A 23,131-nucleotide genomic window follows, 5' to 3' on the forward strand; every position below is an offset into this window, starting at 1 on the left:
GAACTGATACTCTAAGGGCAACCCTCTCCCTGCAACAGAAAGGGCTCGACAGGGTCTCAAGAAAAATAGATGAGCAATGCAAGATTTACACATTTTTTTATTTTTGTCTTTTGAACATAGTTTTATTTTCCTCTAGCAGGATAGATAAGAATACCTTCTTAACAAACTCCAGAGTTTGCTCGCAGCACTAGAACCACTAGATCATCTTGGCCAGAATTTTTCATAATCAGCATATTATAAACCAGACAAGAAGTAATTCACTGTTCTCTCATCAATCTAATATAAACTCCCTGAAGGGATGTTAGCTGCACAAAGTTCCCCCACACAGAGTGGAGCTGAATAGAGCTGATATTAATTTGCATGATATTTTATTTTCAGTAGTAATAATAATATTACAATAATAACTGGAGTGTCCCCAGGCCAAGTAAGAAATATTAATAGACTAAACATTCATATTGAGGAACCTGATGTCCAGAGGGTATTCAAACCTTGCAAACACAAATGACACAAAGATATGCCTTTTGTAGTCGTACTCCTGTGGAGGAGAACAGGCAGGTAGGAAGGACAGAATTAAGGTGAGGGATATAACAAGGAGGTGTGGCTGCACAGGTATGGCAAAAATAAAAACATAAAAGCCTCCAAAAGATTGCCTATATTTCAACTAAACTTTCAGACTAAGGAGAAAAGGAAGCTTCTTTTGAGTGTGACAACAAAAGCAGACTAACTCTCTCTTAATTATTGAGTTAATTCTAGTTTTATGTTTATAAAACAACATCCAGTGATCAGGGGAAAAATAAACAGAGATGTTACAGAGTTGTACATAACTTTAGGTTGGCATAGAATATGGTCTCCCACCCAAACACTTCTCCTCCCTTGCTTTGGATACTCCCCAACTCTTTCTGGCCTGCTTATACTGGAGTTTGCTGCCTCTCTCAAGCTGACACCTGGGCCAACCACCCAAATACCTTCTTAGCCCAATCCATGGAATGCATACAGCTTAGGAAAGGCCTGGACACTCTTCAGCCCATCATTTTTACATGGAAGCCACAAGCAGATGAACTGGCAGACTGTGCATGTGTGTGTGTATGCAATGCTAGATACCAACAGCACACAGGAATGAGGACTCCAGCCACTGTCCTGGCTCTGTTGGATCTAGGGAGAAATGTCTGTGCACAGCTCTGGGCTATGGTTTGATGATCCAATAAAAAAACTTTAGGGATCTCAATAGCTCAGAAACTCCATAGATATGTGAGACAAAACACAGTCCTGACCCAAACCTGCTGTGCTGTTTCAAATTTATTGAGGTTTGACAGGTTAACTCAGTACCTACAGACTTATTGTTAGTAGACATAATATCTTTATCAGATAATTTTTTTTAGTTGGTGGTAAAACCCAGAAAGCAATTTCCTCACAAGAGCATAACAGTGAAAGAGACCAAAGTGAAAGCTCAGGAAAGAAAAATTTCCTTTTTCAAGTAGACAGTTACTTGAAACTATTGTTTATGACAAAATCATTTCATCAAACCTTACTAATACCTCAGCTTGCAGTGGCAAGGACTGTACCAATGCAGACTTAGTCCTTTGAGTGTGTCTCACATGACAAGGTGATTCCCAGCTGAGATAGGTGAACACAACTTTTCCCTTGAAAAGCACCTAATTCCCAGCTCTCTGAGCTTTATAATGTCTGTCTGCCACAACCTGACACTGAAGAAATCTGAATACCTGCAAGAGTCTGAAACTGATCTGGAAAGTTTTTGACATCCAGTAGAAAAAAACTGTTTTCTCTGGGAAGAGATTATATGCATTGCATTGTGCTGGATCAACAATAAGCTGGTTTTTAGCACAAATCACAGAGTAAGAAAACTGGGTACACTCATGGTTACAGTGAAAGAAACACTGAAAACTGAAACCTCTAACACTACTATGTACCACCTTACAGGTGTTTGATATCCAGCTTTGCTTATGAACTTGGTGAACCTCAAGTACAAGTCAGCAAAAAGGAAGAACATGACAAATTAAAAGGAAAAGAAAAAGGTATAATAGAGAAATAGATCTGTATTACTACAATCAGCAAAGGACATATTTTAAGATATTACAAAAATGCTCCAAAGATTGGATTGAAAAAAGCTCATGGACAGCCCAGGGTTTGTCAGAAAGGACTTTAAAGGATTAGATACCATCTGGAATTGGTTACTGTAAGGAACATTCCTCTGGCAAGGCTAGGTCTCCTTGCCATCCCTTGGGAGGGATGTGTGGCTTTTCTGACACCCAGAGGCCTTTCTTTATTGTTTAGCATCTTCATTAACAACCTGAACAAGGAGACAGAGTGCACCATCAGCAAGTTCACAGAGGTTGCAAAAGAGGAGCAGCTGACATACCACAGGGCTGTGCTGCCACGCAGAGCAGCCTCAGCAGGCTGGGGATCTCAATGGGCTGGCAGGAGCCCCTTGAAGGAAAAGCCCAGTGCTGCACCTCGGAGGGATAACCCCGTGCAGCAGTACGTGCTGGGGGCTGAGTGGCTGGACAGCAGCCAAAGAGAAGGGCTTGGAGAGCGTGGTGAACAGCAAGCTCTCTGTGAGCAAGCAGCACACCCCTGCAACAAAGGCAGCCAACAGCTGTCTGGGCAGCATCAGGAAGAGCACTGCCAGTAGATCAAGAGAGGTGATCCTTCCTCTCTATTCAGCACTGGTGAGACCACAGCAGGGGTTCCGTGCTCAGCTCTGGGCTCCTTAATGCAAGAGACATACTGACCTACAGGAACAAGTCCAGCACAGGTCCTGACTGAGGGACTGGAGCATCTTGCATAAGAGGAGAGGCTGGCACAGCTGAGATTGTTAAGTCTGTAGAAAGGTATAGTCAGGGGGATTTTATCAGTGTGTACAAACACTTTGATGACAGGATATGAAGCAGAAGCTAGGCATTCTCAGTAGTGTCCACTGACAGGACAAGAGGCAGTGAATACATGTTAGAAAAACCTCACAGCTCACTTGGTTTTCACAATGCCTTGAAAATAAAAGTCCATTTGGAAAAAAGCTTCATTCAGTTAAAAAAAAATTAATTTGTTCTATAGTAGTGGGAAAGCAGCTCCACTAATTAGCTTTTATTTCAAGAACTCCCAATCTCAAATTTGGTGGATTTCAGTGTGCTGATGGAAATGGTTTTATTTTTCTTTCCTTTTTATTTCTTTTCCCCTTTCCTGCTGTGTTGGGGATGTTTTTTGGGTTATTGAAGGGGGAGGCAGTAAGTTTCTTCTGTGGAGGGTTGTTTCGGGTTCTTTGTGGTTTGGTTTGCTTGCTATGTTTTGGGTTTGGTGGCGGTTTTTGCTTTTCTTTAATACAGATATAAGGAATTCCTTTCAGTTTACACTGGCCTTTCTGAGTCATTGCTCTAGTTCCAGTCAGAAATACAGTGCCATAGCTTTCTGGTAAGAGGTGCTTGTGACTGCCAGCACCTATCTTACACCTAGATTCTGAAGGAGAAATTTACATCTAGATTCTGAAGGAGAAATAAGGAGGATGTAAGGAAGACGATGTGCAGTACCTGGTGTAGAAGGCTGATGCAATGAAACCATCCTATTTTTTATCAGGGAGAGCTTCTGAGTTGGATTTGGTGAAGAAGAGTTTTCTTCATGTGATCCAGAGCAGGAGACAACAGCTATAACAAAATAAAAAGAGGAAGGGATGTGTTTACAAAACTCTGCTCCCATATTATAAAGCATGTGCATATCTATAACAAAGCCCTGCTACATCACTCTCCCCTTCGTTGCAGTGCATTGGGGCAGTACCATCCTGATGTCTCCAGAACAATTCACCAACAACAGCTCTTTTATTTATTTAACCTGTGTATGTGAAAATACACAAGTCCTGAGCTAAGCATGCAGTAGTTTGTATCTAAGATTATCTCTGGTCTTTTCTAGAAGTCATAAACAAGTTGGCAAAAACAAACATATTTGTTGCCAAAAGGTGTTCACAGGCAGAAAGCAAAATGAATTTCTTTCAAACCTTGGCCATTTGGGTTATGAGTTCAGCAATATAAAAATGTCAAATCATGTCAGAGGGGACAGGAATCTTATTCACATGAATTGCAGTTGACACAAGAATGTACAGACATGTCATTTATAACATTTAAGATATTTTCAGCAGAGATAATTTGACCAATAATACTATGAAAACTTGCATCAATATCTATAAAAACCCCTCAAACTTGAACATATGTTCATATGTTCACTCACTATTGCATATATGTTTTCAGCAATATCTGCTCTGATTTTGAATTGCTGTAACAATTTTAATTTTACTACATATGACAATGCATTATACAGTGAGTAAAATGCTGTGAAATGTTTCATAGCATGAAAATGCTGCATCCTTCCATCTTTTACTATGTTACTAAAGACAGTAATTCAAGGGGTTCCAAGGAAGAGCAATTTTAGAACAGAACAGCACTATGCTGCATCAGACACATGCTCTACTGGTGACAGATTTGGGGTCTCCGCAGATCAATTGTCAAACACTATATTTTTTTCCTGTTTCCAAATATTTGGGGACATTCAAATAGAAAAAGTTGATTTTGCACTGCATATATGACACAGACACTGCCCTGATAAGCAAGGTATCTTTGATAACAGGATGAAATCCTCAAAAAGAATGGGAATTATGCGGCCAGAGTTTAGCCAGCCTTATGAAAAATCCATGCTAATAAACAATCATATATTGCAAACAAATCTATCTCATTATATGAAAAGAAATTCTGCTATGTAAAGGGCTTTTGACAACTGAAGTCTGCTTCTCCCAACTTATGTTCTGTGTCTTTAGAGATATTGCTGTTTTGTATCTCCCAATCTTCACTCAGCACTGCTATAGCTTCAGTATTTACTTCCCTCAGGGTTTTCTGTAAAGTCTGTTCCACCCACTCATCTCCTCACACACTCCAATCTGCTTGTATACTTTGGAAATATCCTGAGTATCATGGGACCCACAAACATAGTACAGTCATAGCAGAAGTTCTGCTAGAGACATTTTTCCTGATACAACTAAAACTTACACAAAATATTTGACGCAGTCACACCCCCACCCCTCTCCCCTAGAAACACCTTTGGGTTGTTGCTCTTGTTTTTCATTAACAAGCACGAGATCCAGTGGCATATTACCAGCAAATGAGCCCTAAGCTACTTGAAACATGAATTTACTCCCTCAGTGTGGAAAATACCTCCATTGCTATTGGTGGTAGTTGAGACAAATAAGATATAAAACAATGGTAACACCCTACTCAATTTGGCAAAAAACTGCAAGAGTTCATTCTAATGCATGTAACAACCATATTTACCTGTCCCGGGAAGATGCCACTTACCTAACTGGACATCTGAGAGGAAGGAAGGGCAGTCATTACAGCCAAATTCACTGGAAAGTATACTTGGACAGAAGACCCTAGACTCAGTGATAGACAATGCACCCACAGAAATAGGTCCCCGTTGATTCATTTCATCAGAGCAAAGAATTTCTTACTATGGCTGAGCAGAAGAAGACTCACAGTAGCAGCTTAGCAGCCTCTAGTCCAGCATATGCTCTTACTTTATCTCCCAGTTATTTTTCTTTCTCATTTTTTCAACTTCTCCCATTGAATTGAAAAATCTAGCATACATAGTCTCTAAAGTGGTTCTGATAATCCCACATCATGTCCTCTCACACATATTTGCATGTAATTTTTGTATTACATAAATTTCAGTCTGAAAAAAATAATGACTATTATTTTTCACCTCTATGATTTCTCTATCTTGATCAGCAAAAGTCAATTGTTTAAGTGAAAAGAAATATAAGATGGAGAGGAAGGAGATTAATGATTTTAAGCTAAGTCTGTAATTAAGGAACATAAAGTGATCAGGAAGAAATAGTGTAACATATTCAACTGCCACAGGAAAAAGATGGGATCTTTTAACAGCACAGCACAAGTCCATCTCTTTTTCAGTAAAATAAGAAACCTCCAGCCGTGAGAAGGTAATTCCATTTCTTTCACTATCTTACAAGGAAAAAAAGCAATGAGATACCTGCAGGGGTGATTTTTATCCTGCATCCTGCTGTTACCTTGCAGAAGATAAGAAAATTACAGAAAATACTTACAGAACTCCGGATGGGAAATCAATTCTAGATCAGCCAAGGCATCTTTCTGACTAAACAGGAATTTCCTTTAGAGCACTTTCTAGTTGTATTCTCCATCTAATATCAAAATAGCCACTCAATGTTTCTCATGGTTTCTCTAAGATAAACTAATATACAGACTAATAGCTCTGTCAGGAAGTCACACTAAACCTGTAGAAGACTCTTTGTTTGCTACCTATTCAAGCATTTTTCAATGATCCTAAAACTTCCAATTTCAGCTCAATAAATAGTCTCTCTTGTTCATGATCATTTACAGCCTTAAGTTATTAACTTTGCTCTTTGAAAATATCACTGGGCTCTCCTACTGCTTGCTATTAATCTCTTATTCTTTGCTCATTAGTTGGTTCTACCCCAAGTCCCTTACTTACTTCATCACTCTTGTTGTACTCTGTCTGGACAGATTGCAGGTAATGGTCAAAAAGGAGCAACATAACAAAATACAATTTTCCCAAGGCTTACAAGGTGCTACTTCAGTATCTTCTAGAGGCCTCTCCAGTTTTTCAGGGAAAAAGGCAGAAAGGCAGACATAAGTGCACACTAATGTCATGCTATGCAGAATGGCCATTCTCTCTCTCCTGAGATCTCCCTGTTAATCCATGCACCAATCTCATAAGACATTTTGGCCAAAATAAATTATTGTAGTCGATTGTCTACCATGGCATCAAGTGTCCTGTGACATATTTCCTTCTTGGACATGTATTCCCACCCCCCACTGTAGTTCTCTTTGAGATACCGAATTCCATGGGTGAGTTCCAATGAACACTGCCTTTTTTTTTCCTGCCTTAATCTGTAAGTTATCAGCAGATCAGCAGTACAGTTTTAATGTTGTCTTCTGACTTATTCCTAAACTCCTAAATAAAGCATAACCCAGAACTTACATTTACAGGAAACTTATAGGTAGAGTTAATTGACAATAATTCTGGTTGATACTTGTATTTTAAACCAAAATGTGATGCAGCAATTTGCACCAGGCACTCACTTAAGTACACATGTGGAGTTATCGATTTAAGAATGTGACTGAAAGTAGAATGTCCTACAGGACTTTTGTCACACTGGTAAACGCATTTGACAAACTGATGCTGCAACAAGATGTCTCTTCAAATAAGCCCTTTAGATTGACAGGTGTTTATAAACCTCTTCTAGCTCTTTGACCCTATATATAATATTCTGGTATTTTTACTCAAACTGATGTTAAGGCAGCAATCTTCATATTACCAAGCAGTCCTACTTTGCAGGAGTAGAGCAGATGTAATTAAGTATTGTCATCAAGCTTATTCCATTTATCCTTTTAAAATACTAATGCAGCATTGATTTTCTTCCAGTTCTGCAGAATTTCATCAATATCCTGACACACTTACTGCAAATATCAACACATGGATGTGTTTAAAAGTTCCTTAACTAGTTCTTTCAAAATTCTTGAACACAAGCTGTCTCAACCACTTGTTTTACAAAGTAGGCATTTTAATAACAGTTTTTTTCACAATATTTTTTCGTTGTTCAGAAAGCCATTGCACAATTTCTATGTGACAAGTCAATTGTTTTATTTTTTCCTAGAATACTAATGTTTACTGAATAATTTTTCTTTTTGTCTCTATTATTGACAAACCTACCACACACATTTATGACAGATTCGTATAATTGCTAAAATACTGTTGCTACTAATGCACTTGGAAAATTTCCTTAGACTTCCTGCTGCTTTCTTCTTAATTTGTGTTGCTTTTTTTCATCTATAGCTAAACTTTCAACTTTTCAACTTCCTTTTAGTGCAAGCAATGTAGTATTTTCCTTATTTTTTATAACAGCATAGCCTCCCCTGTCAGCTATAGGCTTGTAGCTTTCTAGCTGTTTAAACAAACAACTCAATTATCTGAATCTTTCTGTCCACAAACTTTCTTTCAACTGAGCTCCTTTGGCACTGTTTTAAATTCTGAGAGATTTACCTCTTCTGGAACTATCAAGATATACCACTTTCAGATATTATTTAGGCAAAGAAGTCCCTTTATTTGAATACCTCAGCTGAGGTACATATCAGACCACTTAAGATTTTATTCTATTTCCAAGAAAGGTGTACTCAAGCCACAACCACTTCCACTTGCTGAACATCTGAGTTTGGTTCTGAAATAAACTCTTATCTCAATTCTTTGTCTGCTTAGAATGGTTGTAAGATATTATCCAAACAAGTGACAGGGGAATTCATTCTGATAGTGTCATTTATTCAACATCTGCAAATCTGCTCCCATGCTAGCAGAATGAAACCACCAATATGCCACTTTTGTTGACGGCTTCGCACACACATACACGCACAAGGGGAAAAAATACTTTCTTCCCTCCCCCTATGCACAACAGACTAGTCATTATCTTATCCAAGTCTTTAGTTGGGTTTGACAGTGTATAGCAATCATCAGCAACCCCACTGACATTTATTTTAGGTATTAATTGACCTTCAAGATAATTTTGTTCAATGGCTGGGGAAAGAGGCAATGCCATTTTACATACAACACTGTTCCAATCTTACTTCTGTCCTTTGAATTCTTCCTCCTAGTCTGAGAAATTCCAGTTTATCATCACTGTACGTTTAGAAGTTATTAATTGCATTTCATTGCTACTTGTTTACTTGCCAGCCTCATCACGTTGGTCACAGACAGTTGGAGAACTCCTCTTTTAGTCCTTAGGGCCTTGTTTAATTTTATTCTTAATACCTTGCCTCTCTGTTAAGCAAGGGTTTTTATATTCTGCTTTTCTAGCATTTCCCTTGGCTATTAATTTAACCATGTGAAAAAGTCTGTCCTAACAAGTCTGGAAGTTTGCTTCCTCTCCAGTGAGCTGCAGGCCAGTCAAACTGCATAGTCTCTTCTCACTGGAGAATATAGACGTGCATTTCATTGACCCAAGTCTTATACAACTTATCTGACTGGAAGAATATTTAAAGGTCTTTATTTGTTTAGTCTGTGTTTAACTTTCTTCCCGCTTTATATGCAGAAGGTGAATGGTATCTAAGAACATACATTGTCCATCCTTCTTTGGCACCATTACAAAATTTCTAAAAGTTAGTTATATTCTGCAAAACTAAACCCAGTCACTTATTATATGGACTATACTTGGTAGCTGTCTTGGTAGATCTTTTCTTCAGAGAACTTTCTCAGATGTTGCAATCGCAAGAGACAGAACACCACCTCCTTGCACACCTGCTGACTGCTGACTAGAATCTTCCATGAGGGGTGGTAAGTGGATCTATCCAAAGGGATTTTCACAACCAATAAGTCTCTGTTATAATTTTTACTTGGATTGCCAAAGATCATCTGCAGTTTCCATGACACACTGAACGACTAGACACTTAGGGTTGTACGAAATTCCTCCAGTCCCCTCTCCCGCTGCTCACAGCAAGCTGCTTCCTGGCTGCCCCTGGATACATAAAATGCTGCTTTGTCTCACATTTCCTCACTTTCTTTATTCGGTCACTCAGTGGCCAGTTCCTTCCCTGGATAGTGGTGTTTCCTGAATCATTTTGTGCAACCACTCTTTATTCTCCCCAACACTTTGTAGAGTGCATCCTCATCCCTTCGTGCATCCAATACTTGTTTCTAACAAAATCACTGTATCTCCCTTCAAAAGCAAAGATTTGTGAAGCTCTGGCACTAAGCACAGTACATTGCAGGTTTCCACCCCTGTGCTACAGCTACTAGACAGAACTCACCCAGAAAAAGTTTTGCCCATTCCATCTGCATTCTTCTCACAAACCTCACCTATTGAATAGGATGCAAGGTGAAATTCCTGGGTCCTCCTCTCAGTACTTACCTAACTTGGCATATTGCCTTTGAATAGCAACTTGCTAATTGTGATTTCTTACTCAGTTTTCAGTGTATATCTACATCTCCTGAAATCGATCTGAATTACTATTTTAATTAATATTGAGAAATAGGATGCCAAAACCACTTCTTGAAATCCAGAAATAAGGCATCTACTTCATCCTGCTGGCTATGTGTTGTACACATGCACACACTTATGTGTGCACATATTGCCGCATTAACTTGGAAAGATTTCTCGTTTTATAGCTAAGCTGCTAATACTCGAATGTCTATTTTTATAACACTAACTGTTCACTACTCAATACCACTGCAGGTAGTGAGGGCTGGGTTTTGCACTGTGTCTCACCTCTTTTTAGGCTGCTCAGAGTCAATCATGTGCTGCACAATAACGCAAAGATTTTCCAAGGACATTTGAGATGTAGTGTTTGGAACTACATTCTGCTCCACTTATTTTCTCTCCTCTGTTCAGGCTGGGGTGAGTGGTAGAAGAAGCACCTACTGCCCTCTTGCTACCTGTGTCCAGATTTGATCCTGACAGCTATCACATGTTGTATCAATGTCAGTTCTGAAAATAGGGATTTCTCCATATCAACTACAGCTTCACTGTCAATCAACTTCTGTTCTTCTTGTCAGGTTTCCATTGCCATTACTACAGACTTCCCTAGAAGGAATATGGATCTTCTTGGGTTCTTGAAAACTGACCAAAAACAGAAATGGGAAAAAGAAGAAAAGTAAAAAGAAAAAAATTAAAAATGTTAAATGAACCAAAACCATGAAATTCTTTGATTCTTCAAGAACATTTCTTTCCTTTCCAAACCCCAAAATACTTTTTCATTTTTCTGCAATAAAAATACTATCCATTCCTAAGGAAAATTTTCCTTTCTCATTGGTTAAATGTTTTAGATTAACTTTCAATATTTTCAGTCTTGTTCACATCAGGCCACACTGGCTGTTGCCAAAATCAGAAGGATGACAAGATGAGGAGAGAGGAAGGACTCAAGCCTTTCAATCTGGCTTTGTCATTTGAAAAAAGAGATAAGAAATTGCACCCTAAGACACCTGTTTTACAGCAAATTGCCAAAGACCCATCCTCCCAGAGGGAATGCAACTTAGATGACTGACTTACATTATGTATTATTCTGAAATGAATAAAATGTAGGGGAATGTGTCCAATTCCTAATGAAGCAATTCAAGCAGCTACAAAGACCCAAGAATACACAATTGAAATATGTTTTGCCTTCCAAGGGAACAGCATTTCCAAACTGATATGTTCTTGCACATAAATGTAGAGGAAGAAATATAATAGGTTTATTCCTTTAGAACAGCACTTATAGGGTTTTTCAATTGCAGCTTAAAAGGAGGTATGTGTGAATTCACACATGCAGGGCTGACAGGCATAGTCACAAGAGAAGATGAAGGAAGATATGAAGCCTGTGGATGCAGAGACAAAAGCAGAAGGGATGGGATCCCTCAAAAGGTTACCTGAAGCCTCACTCTCTGCTGATGGCAGCAAAATGCTGAGTGACCATTTTCTCATGGTATGTTTTTATATAGAAATGCCAGTTCCATTACTTAATAGGAAACACTGCTATCTTCCAAATAATCAAGTGGAAAATATTACATCATTTTGTTAAGGTTGAAACATGTCATCTTCACTCTGTAATATGCTCTGAGTTTAGAGTTAACATTAATACAGTAAAATGATATATCTAGCTAAAGGAAAATGTTCTCAAAACAGACTGTCATACTGAATGACTACTTTTGATAAAGTCAATGCATCAATTTGGAACAATTTGCTTTGTGAAAAATGTTAAGATTATGAGTCTTCATCATCATTAGAATGAAAAAAGATTTCTAAAATCAGTTTCCCCATGGCAGAATATCTAGTTTTTAACAACCTCATATGCTAAGATGCAAAAAAAAATATTTCTCTAAGTTGCCCAGAGCAACCAGCAAAAATAGGTGAGAGGGAAATGGGATACCTAATTGCTAGAGATCTGTCCTTCAGGAGATGCTCAGCTTCCAGCTTCAGGATGCCTCTGCACTTTGTAGTGTGTATGTGCAGGAGCTCTGTCTCCCTACCCTTCAACTTCCATGTAACGGCACTGCAACATTTCACAGAAAAAGAATTGTGTGCCAGCAAGAAAGTGAATGAAATATGATTTTCAGATCCAGGTCTTGATTAAATTATTGCAATGAATATGAAATTGATCCTGCAGAATTAAGTTTAGTAAAAATAAAATTATTTTCAATTACTTGATTTCACACAACATAAGTGGAGAGGACAAAAGTGACTTTAATCTGTCCTTGAGCTCCATTGATCTTCAGGGTTACTTAATGTCCCTTTTCATCCTTGTTTTACTAGTAAGAACCTCAGGAATGCTCAAAATGCATGCACTGCTTTAAGAATCCCTCAGGGGCTGCTTTGCTCACAGAGGCTGTCCAAGCATAAAGGCACATTTCCTGCTCTTCTTTTTTCCTTGATCTACTTTTGACACAAGGATGACTGTCAACAGCTCTTCATCATCTAAGGATTCCCTTTTGAGTACTTAACCCTTGCACAGCAGTGCAGGACAGCTACAAGGATGCCCATATATCATTAAAAGATTTTTTTTGTGGTACATTCCTTTATCTGGTAACTCTTCCCAGACAGGAACAGAGACTCTCAAGGTACAGCATTGTTGAGCAGACACTAGTCAAGAGAAGGGTCCCCATTCCCATCCTGCTATTAATGCTCTGAGCCACTGTGTGCAATGATACAGATAATGGGATCAAGCTCTTGGGTAAGGTGCTTTTAGCAAAAAAAAGGAAAAGTGTGAAGCAAAGACTTGGTTGCTGATGTCCTGTCAGCTCTCCTGGTTCACCTGGACAAGGAAGCAACTAGCACAGCCAACACTAATTTCCTTCTCCAGGTCTTTTGGTCAATAAAACCTACAAGCTTTTCTCCAACGTTCAATTTCTGATGAATCTGTTCGGAGATTACTGAAGGATCAGAAACTAATTTGTATATAGCAGATAAGTCTATCCATTTTGTATCAGAAACAACATCATTTCGTAGTTTCATTAAAATTTAGTAAAATCCACTCACTGCTGAAGAAACAAAGAGGGAAGAAGAAGAAAGAGTTATACCACCCCTATAGAAAGACCAAAGACCGAAAGAGCCTGCTAATAATTTGCTTCTACTCATCTTTATTTAAGCACTCCAGAGACTGCCCCAGAGATGATATTCATCTCAATCCAAGGAGGAACAACTGATTATGAAGGATCTAAATAAACCTAGCAAAAGCATAACTCATAGGTATCGCAATTCAACATTAAACAAATAAATTAATCAAACCAGGAAACCCCTTCCCTCCCCAAAAGCAACTTTAAAACAAAAAATAAGCCAACAGCCCACCCATCCACACTCAACTTGGGCAGAGTGGTTAATAAATGGGGAGGAGATGCAAAGCTGCCAGGTACTTGATTTTTTTCCTAGGAGACTGTGGAAAATGCTGTTAAACTATCAATTTTCTAACAATACTTAAATGGTTACACCTGATGTTGTGCTGGTACATGAACTTCTGCAAAGAAGGCAGAAAGTCTTGCAACAGGTAAAGCTCCCAGTTACAATCCTCCTGACAGTACTGAAATGTAGTCTGGTATCAGAAGCACGATGTGTGATTTAAAGTACTGATCTGAGTATGAAAGCGTAAGAATGAGGCTCAAAACTCTTACCATAACAATAACACAAATACCTTTGAGGAAAAAACCATCCACAGGAGGAGTCAGCAGTATGTACAGACCATGGGGTGTAGAATGAGAGATGTGCTAGAACCATGACATTATTGGTTGCATTTGGTCTGATTCAAATAGAGATCTGTTAAGAAATGGTACCTATTATTATTGAGCTAGTCTGATTAATTTGTTTTCTGTAGTGAGGTTTCAAATTATTAAGAGAGCAAAACACTGTAAACTGCATTTTGATTACTATAGTTATATCTACAGTCTCATTTTAGTTAATTAATTTGAACTAGAATTTCAAATGTACCAAGGTTGGTTGAACAAATAACAAGTATTTTGACATGACAGTTATTGCAATGTATCATTCATGACTTACTAATTCAAACTCACAAAAGAAAGGAGAATGCAGTTGTTACTGCCTATACTTCATATCTTTACCTCTAAAGAAAAATATACTGGGAGGTAGTTAAAATATTAATATGCTGGGAAACCAGAACAGCAAGACTTCACTAAGAATGTCACTCAGTTCCCCAGTTAGCAGAAGTGAATATCAGAATTCTCAAGAGACAGTCAGTAGCAAATTTTAAAGGGCTGCAACTGCATAATTTGGATTAAAAGAAGGTGTCCAGAATTTTTAAGAGATCATTCGGCACCAGAAAAGACAAAATAAACTCAAGGACAATCAGATTTATTTTTCTTGTAGCATCTAGAATGCTAAATACATTGTGATACTTTGTGATCCAGACTGTCAATCAGTAGCTGCCAACAAAAACACTTGTCAGCCCCAGAAATAGCCCCCAACTGAGCTGGAAGGGGTCAGGGGACAAGAAACTGTGTGAAACCAAAGTTCAAATAAGTTATTGGTGCAAAGGAAGAATGAGGCAGATTCTCACACTGCTTTGCCAGGTCACTTTCTTGACTTTCCTGTATTCTACAAAGGACTGGTGTGTTATGAGTCAGAAGTTTCATTTGCATCGTTTGAAAAGAAAGAAAAATAGTAATAGTCAGTAGGATTAGCTGCTAGTCATCTCTTTCATCTAAAAGCTTGCTACCTAGTGCCAGGATAAAAATTGGCCTCTCATCAGCTCTTTCATGAAATTTCTCCTTTATCTCAGCTAGTTTCATTGGCAAGCTTCCTACTCTTTCCCCGAACAGCATCAACTAGAGTTTAGACAGAATACTTGACTTCAAATATATCACCAAGGTACAGCTGCAAAGTTAACTTTTTCTGTCAATAAGGAGAAGCATACCAGAAAGGTAACACATCCTAGATAAAAAAAATAAAGAATATAGGGCATTAAAGTTCAGGGGAAGAAGAAGATGTGGGTAACAAGAAACTTGTTATGCAAACACATGTGTTTCTATAACCAGCAGAGGAATGTGAAAAGCAACCAGTGTTACTGTTTTATTTATTTTTTCCTTCTTTCCTATTTGGTCACCCTCATGTGAAAATCACTCTGGGCTCTGTGACTTCAAAGGATAACATCTTGTACACAAGGAAAGATACCTTCACCATTTGACATGTAATTTAATATTATGATAATGTTTTTTTTTAATGAAAGAGCAGAGGTTGTTTATTTGGAAGTTGGCTGCTGGCCACCTCTTTTTGTGCTATATGAGACTGTGGTTTCTTAGAGCTGTATGAAACATCTGTTATGAAATTCAGGATGGGAAGAGAAACCTTTAAGACCTGAAGGACTGGGTCCCAGTCTCAGCTCTTCCATGGATTATTGACAGTCTAGGCATAGGCAGAAGCTCTGATCAATAATATACTCCACAGAGATAACACAGATAATTAAAATCAGGTTCTACCTAATGTAGAGGAAGCCAGCTTCCCAGATCACACCTCATATTCTCAGATAAGTAACAATGAAGAAATAGCACTGCAAATAAAGTTGCATGGAGAGAAGAAGAATAAACTCATGTGAGAAAAGAGGCATACACAACTGAATTGCATTCAAATATTTAAAAAATTGTTTATCTTTTGGTTTGTGGGGGGAGTTGGTTGGTTTTTTTTGTTTGTTTTGGTTTTTGGTTTTGGGGTTTGTTTGTTTTTGTGCGTTGTTTTGTTGTTGTTGTGGTGTTTGTTTGGAGTTGTTTTGTTTTGATTTTAAGAACTTGGAGCAATGAGCCTCAGGTAATGCCCATTGTTTTAAGCATACATCACTGGAGTCCCAAAGTGAATAGTCTCCAACTGTCACAAGCTGTGCCATCCTGTTTTGCCAAGCAGAAGATACGATACCTGCTGGAAATTACAGAACATACCAGGAGTGTTAGTGGCAAAGTGTTCTTAGTAAAACTGCTGTATGGTAGCAAAGCTATGTTCTCATTCACAAGCAGGCACTCGTCAGGATCTCATTTTCAGGCAGCCAAAGGCTGTACCTGCTAGACCTTGGGAACCATGTTAAGGAGTACAAGATCTCTGCCTTTTTAGAACAGCAGCATCTGCTTTTTGCCATACTGAGTTCCTCAGAATTCTTTGTCTCAGAAGCCCTACTCACCACTCTTTATTTAACCCACTGGTGAGGAGAAAAATACACCACGCTGTAATTATGGTGAGCTTCCACACAAGAAGGCAGTATCTGAGAATGTACTGTTACGTGCAGCTCACCCATTTCCTAGCCTTCACTTAGAGGTATCACTGAGCACACCTGTAAATATGCCTATGTGTGGGTCTGCACTACTAGTGACTGAGATCCTATCACTTCTGCTTTTTGCAAAACAGAAAGTAATGAAAACATGTAGTTAGGCAGAGGCTAATTTTATTCATGTGCTCAATTTTCTCTAACCTGTCTTGATGGTTTTTGCATTCAGCATATAAACCAAGACTGAATAAAGGTTCTTCTGCTCATGCTGCTTCTGCCATTTCCTGTAATATGGCTATTTGACCCTGGGAAGGAAAGAGGCAGGTCAGTGAACATCCAATTGAACTTGCAGCTCATAGGATGGGGATCAGCAAAAAAAGCTCATCTTTTTCATTGTATTATGCCATTAGCAGAGACATTATTGGAAAATATTACTACTGGTATTAGATCCTAAGCCTCCTCTTTCTTTAGAAATCAGTCTAATAACTGAGTTACAGAGGAACAAAGAAGGATGACCCTAATTTCTTTATTATCTTAAAAACCAAGGCAGCAGGCTTGCTGCACAGTTAGTACTTAGTTTCCTTTCTGGTAGGACTGGTATATAGAACAATTTGCTTGAGAAGTTTTAAACCAGAATTTTAGAAATTAAGTAAAGAAATCTCCTTTCAGCATATTCCATTAAACAAGAAGAATTTTAGCTTGTGGGATACTCTTACTTAAGCTTCCCAAAATTGTTTTCAGATGTCTAGCAAAATCAAGCTAGTGAAAAGAACTCATTCTATTATAATTACTTTTTCTTGCTCCCACAATCAGAGCATGTCCTGTTACCTAATTTGACACTGCTGCAATACTACAGCAGTCTTTCTGACACAATTCAAATCACTATTTAATGAAGCAACTATCTTTTTCAGGTGGAATGCTGCAATTGGCACATGAAAATGAACTCAGATTTAATCTTTGGCTCTGACGCTTGGCCTGGGTCAGAAAACCCATCAGGCAGCTCTGCTCTACTGCCTCAGATTTGAGTTTAGTGTCTCAGCCAGCTCTTGCCCTTTTTTTTTTTTTTTGCATTTCCAGCACTCCTGGCATAGGTGGAATGTTTTGTGTCCTTTCTCATCTAAATTCTCATGACAGGACTGCCTGGATCTGTGGCACTTTGTACTCAGTAACCCAAGGAACTCAGTGGGTCCTGTAGTCCTCTGTTTTTTTTTGCAGCAGGCTTGGTTGCTCAAGTAAATCTGCTCTCAGTAAGTCACGCACTTGAGGGCTCCTTGCCTCGGCAGGCTACAGCACCATTACATAAGTCCATGTAGTCTGGCGTGAACACCAAACCAGACAGAGCCATGAAGAAATCAGGCTGTAAGGTTGCTTCAGCATTAGTGACACAGCTACACTTTGCAATTCTTCATATTTCCAAGCAATAGACAGTCAAGGTGCCCTCCTAGACATAGAACATATTCCCACTTCCTACAGAGCCAGCCGTCATCTGTAGGAGCCTTTCACCTCTCCACTGAAATCTAGTCTCAATTCCCACCCACAGATGACATTTTTGTAGCTTTCTCTCTCTGTTCTGGCTCCTTTGCACACTGCATGCACTCACAACCATCTCAGGATTAACTGACTTTTGCTAAAGAAGCCTGTTAAACATAAAAGCTTTTGACCTCCAACCAGGTCTCCAAATAAGTGAATTCGATGATTCATTTTGAGCATCATTATGATATTTCCGTGGAACTAAATGCTGGGATTTTAGATGCTATTTTCTTTAGCTAATTATATTTCTGCTAAGTCAGTTCACAGTACAGTAAGGATTGGGGTTTATGCGTATGAACTGATGTATTTAAGAGACTTACTGAAATGAATGACTGACAGTTTGTGGATAATTACCTGCTATTAGTTAATTTCAGATTTTATAATGAGCAAACTGCAACTTACAGGGTATTGCTTCCCTGCTGCTTGAAATATTGTGCAATATGTGGGAACAAAGAATTTAATTTAAAGAAAGCCATATCTTTCAAACACCAGAACTAAATTACATTTTTTCCCTGAAGGCTTCTGGGTTTTAAAGAACAAATAATACACAAAACAGAGATCTATGCACTCTGCAGATATTTTCTCTCTAAAAATTAGTAAGGAAATATTAAGAACAAAGATATTACTAGGCCAAAACTAGTTTAAATTTTCTAAATTAAAATCTAACTATAGCCATGTCACAAAGAATATGGATCAATAAATCAAATAGGTTAATGGTAGTGTCTTAGATAATCAAATCCTGAAATCACCAAATGAATGCATCAGCTAATCAAATCAAATCACAATGTTAACACACACAGCAGATTGAAAAGCAGATTGAAAGTGATGGCTGTTTTCCTTTGGTCTGAAGCTGCACCTTGGTTCTGTTCTAGCACAGTGGTCATAGTGCAGCTGCTGTGGAACACAACATTCCAGGATGAATTTAAACTGTCAAACAAGTTTAAGAGAGAGCAGCAAGCTTTTTTCTTGTATCACATTGTTGTTACACAGACTTACTTCTCTGGTCTTACTTCTGATGTTGTATACAAAACTCTGAACTTTTAATGGAAGTCACTATTGAAACAGGCCATTAGCTCACAGTACTAACTCTAAATAGCAATTCTTCACCTCCTCATGTGTTCCAAAAGTCCTACCCAGTTCTCATTTACATGCAGGGAACTATTAACAGCACTGTTTCCCACCACTTCAACCATCCTGACACTCCACAAATTTCTGTAGGGTAATGAACAAGGAAGTTTCTATCCTTCAAGGTTAAAGAAAGGGAGAATGAGACTTTGGAGGGTTTTTCTTTGCCTTGGAAGCTTAGATGCAGATGACTACAGCAAACAGTACAGCAGCTTGTGATGAAAAAGAACTAGAAATAAAATGAGATTTCTTTTCTATAGACAGAGAAGTGTCCAAATCACCTGGTCTGTCTAGAGGCCCCCTGTACACATATTGGGCAGAGAACAGTCTCTCTAAAAAAGCAGTTCATTGCATGTCTGCCAGCTGTGGCAGACATGCAATTAGTGACAGAATTGAATTCTCTCTGGACAGGTTAGGTGGGATGAAGTGTTTCAGGACTGAAATGTTTCACTGGTATAGCCAAGGACAAGTGTCTTAACCTCCCAGCCAACAAAAGTGAACTGGAGATATTTTTCTGCTGATACAAGTGGTCAATCATGAGAATGACCCCTCTGCCTAATAAACATAATTTTTCTTTGAAGAATAAACAATTATCAATACTGAGACGGACTTCCTCTTGCTAGGGGATTTAGGAACCTTGTTATATCAAATCCAGGGACAGCTAAGTGACTTCTGCACCCTAGAAATACCTGGTGTGATCTAATTCTCTTGTAAGATGCCTGCTTTTGGCTACATTAGCTGGAGTTTTAAAACACATCTAAAACAAACAAACCCATGGTACCTTGGCACTTGCCTGTCAAAGCTTGGCCTGTCTCTCCACAGAGAACCCCAATGACACTGTCAAAAGAGCCCACAGTGCCATGAATGTGACTAAAGCATATTCAGCTAGGGTGAACAGAAAACAATATCAAATATGCTCCTTTTCTTCTTTCTTTGGAGTAACAGTTGCACAGTACAGACAGCATGAACTGGATTTAAAAGGATCCCAGAGTGTTCATAGCTAAAACTCACAGCTGAACCATTGCTTTCCGTTCCTTACCTAAATTCATACAGCCTACTAGCAGCTCTGAAAATAAATAAAACAACCTTCCAAAAATCTCATATGCATATTCACACACTTTTTAAGCACGACCCCATCACTGCACCTGATAAAATGAGGGCAGTAGAGACAGCCTCATCTGAATTAAGAGAGAATAAATTTTGCTCTCAACTTTTTCAGTATATCATTTAATTTATGTAAATTAAAGTTTATCCAGATGCATTTGGGTAGGAATTATTCCAACTCAGTTGAAAATAAACTGGAGTAACAGCTAATAAAAGGAAACTTTTACTGTTTCTTCTGAGTAGACTAACACCAGCCATGGATTAACACTTCTAGGAATTTATTGTTGCTTCCTGAATTGGCTACATATTTCTTAACCTTGATATTTACTTGTAACATCAACAGAACAGACACTGACAAAATTTAGAAGTTTCTTTCTTTTTCTCAGTAGTAAGTTGTGTGCTGAAGCTAAGATATGAAATGTCTGATTGCATGCTATATTATGTTTTCATAGAATCATATGTATACTGTCATTAAATATTCAGCAACTTCATGCGATTATACACAGTACATTTTTATGCTTGGAAGTATGGCCAGTTGCATAAAATACTCTCTTAAATGTATATATTAGATCATTTGGTTTTCTTAATGCTGCCATTTTCTCCAGAAATGGGTACTGCTGGAAATAGTCTTCTTTCTAAGTCTTATATTTAAACTTGTTCCCGTCTTTCAGACACAGATTTATTTTGGGAGGGAGAGGCAGGCCTAGGGGTTGAGAAGGACAGGATGGGGCACTCCTCGTTACATGATGCTCCTGGAACTAGACATCACCCTAATCAATGCCAAACTTTAAACTCATGTTAACCCTTCCATTATGTAATAGCTTGTCTGTTTCCAAGCACCCCTCTAAGACAGCCTGCGACCTCTATTCGCAGCAATTACTTTTGCAACATTATGTTTGTTTCCTGAAACATCGATGCTGTTACAGTATCTGTAACACAGGCTCAGAGTATTCAGTGATTTCTACCCATAAACAAACACGTATCACTTAGTCTCTAAAGTTTTCTTTCCTCAATCTGGTCACAATTCTATTTTGCTGTCCTCAATGTTAATGAATCTATCCTCATGAATCCAGCAGATAATACTCTATGTTCCACTCAATGCTTTCCATTAATTTCAAAATTACCCCAATTCCACAGGTTTTGTGAAAAATAATTTCAAACCTTGCTTAATTTATTCTTTCATCAGGCACATCAAAGCCCTGTTGGACTACCAGAACTTCTTTCTATACAATTTTGATTATGTTAACCTAAAAATTAATATGCTTAGATGTTAACATGCTCTGTATTGTTATCTTTTCCATTTACTGCTGATTCACCTGCTTCCACATAAACTGTGTATTTTTTTGCAATATTTCTGCCACAAAACATAGCAGATGATGTCTAACCATACCTGGTCACTTTCAAGCTTTTTTGGTGACATGTTGCAGCACAGAATTCAACATTCATCCTCTTCCCATCGTTCTTCCCAGTCAAAAATTAACATTCATTTCTGTGTTGCATAGTTTGTAGTGATCAGACACTTGGTGTTTTATGCACATTAGTGACTGACACAACTCCAAGATCTGTGTAATCACATATACAACAGCTGTAAGTGCTATCTGACATATCTACTAACATTTTTTCTATTCCCTTTTCTTTGCTGATGCATGCACAAAACTTCCTTGACTGATTTTAAGAAGTCATGGTTGATGCTTTTATACTCATATGACAGTGATATATATCAGATAACCACAAGGATATAGAGGAGCAGTAAAATAACCACAGTATACAGAAATAAAAGAAGTGAGTACATGTTCTCCAATGCAGAGGAGAAAGAGAATCTGAGGTCATTCAACAAGGTTAGAAGTATCAAATTATTAACAGATATCCAGTGAACCAGCAACTAGTGTATCTGTCTCTGTAATTAGCTCCTGGGTACACATCTTTCCAGAACCCCTGAGATATTAGGGAAGCTGCTGTGAGATTATAAACCTGCATAGGAAGGAAAGGTTCTATCAGAGAAGAAATGAGTCAGTGACATGCTGTATAACATCACTGGTGCCTCAGATCTGGGAGACTTGAATGCACTTGGCTTAGTATTAGGTAGCACAGAGCACAAGAGGAAGTAAAGACATGAATATTTACTAAACAGAAATTATAAAATTCTCAATAATCATGCTGAAAAGGCAAATGTTCTATTAACAGAAGATTCTGTATAAAAGGGGATAAAAACCCACAGTACATAAATGCCATATGTAAGAACACTACTTCCTCAGGCATAAAAAGATTAAAAATGCAGAGCTTGAACTCAAAAGTTCTTAACAAACTGGCTAGTGGTGCTTCTGTCATAACACTCATTTTAGAAAGTCTCAAAATGCTGAAAGTATCACAGTATGCAAAGAAAGGGAATATTTGCTTGACCTTTAAAAAAGGGTAAAAGGGGAGCCAAATGATATGCCAGATCCTGATTACAATCTTGAAGAAAATAATGGGAATATTGTATTATGTTTGACTAATTAACAACAGAAATATGGATAAAAACACAATGTTTCATGGAATAAAAATTTGTTTTAAACCCACCTTAATCTTTGGAGACTATAATGGTGCTGTCCACATGAACGTATCCTACAGATCCTAGACTCTTTGCAGTCTTCCCATCCCCTAAAGTTGCAACAAACCACCAATTTAAAACCACACCTGCAGTTGGTGATTTTAGGGACATATTCCACCAGCTTTCCAAAATATGGCAAAGAAATTACTTCTGAGATCTTTTGGGCTAAACCTATATGAAAACACATTCTTGATTACTTTGTGATTTTTCTTTTTAACGGCATTTATTAGTTTACTTGTTGGTATTGCATTCTTTATGATCCATTGTCTGGTACAGATATTAAAGAACATGTTAGGTCTCCAGGGAATAGATCAGAAAGTGTTAAGGTAGCAACTCCTGCCTTTCACAGTGATATTCAGAAGCTCTTCATGCAATAGAAACAAATAGTAAACTTATGTCCTTTGATAGGGACCTTCCAACTCTCTTCATGGACAGTGGGTTTCAGAAGCATACAGACTTTGCATTTTCTGTTGCCTATTTTTATAAGAGAATTCTTTATCATCATATCAGAAAC

At 38.2% G+C, this 23,131-nt stretch overlaps 1 protein-coding gene across 2 annotated transcripts in view; it reads right to left on the minus strand.

Annotated features, from left to right (window-relative positions):
- The window catches only part of LTK (leukocyte receptor tyrosine kinase), an 89,803-nt gene that overhangs the window by 47,879 nt on the left and 18,793 nt on the right, over nt 1–23,131 (minus strand). For both annotated transcript variants that reach the window (XM_030950307.1, XM_030950305.1), the window contains exon 2: nt 3,540–3,653. In XM_030950307.1, the coding sequence (XP_030806167.1) occupies nt 3,540–3,653 (114 nt within the window). The remainder of the gene's footprint in view (nt 1–3,539; nt 3,654–23,131) is intronic.

Source organism: Camarhynchus parvulus, chromosome 5 (genome assembly GCF_901933205.1).
Source record: "Camarhynchus parvulus chromosome 5, STF_HiC, whole genome shotgun sequence".
NCBI lineage: Eukaryota > Metazoa > Chordata > Aves > Passeriformes > Thraupidae > Camarhynchus > Camarhynchus parvulus.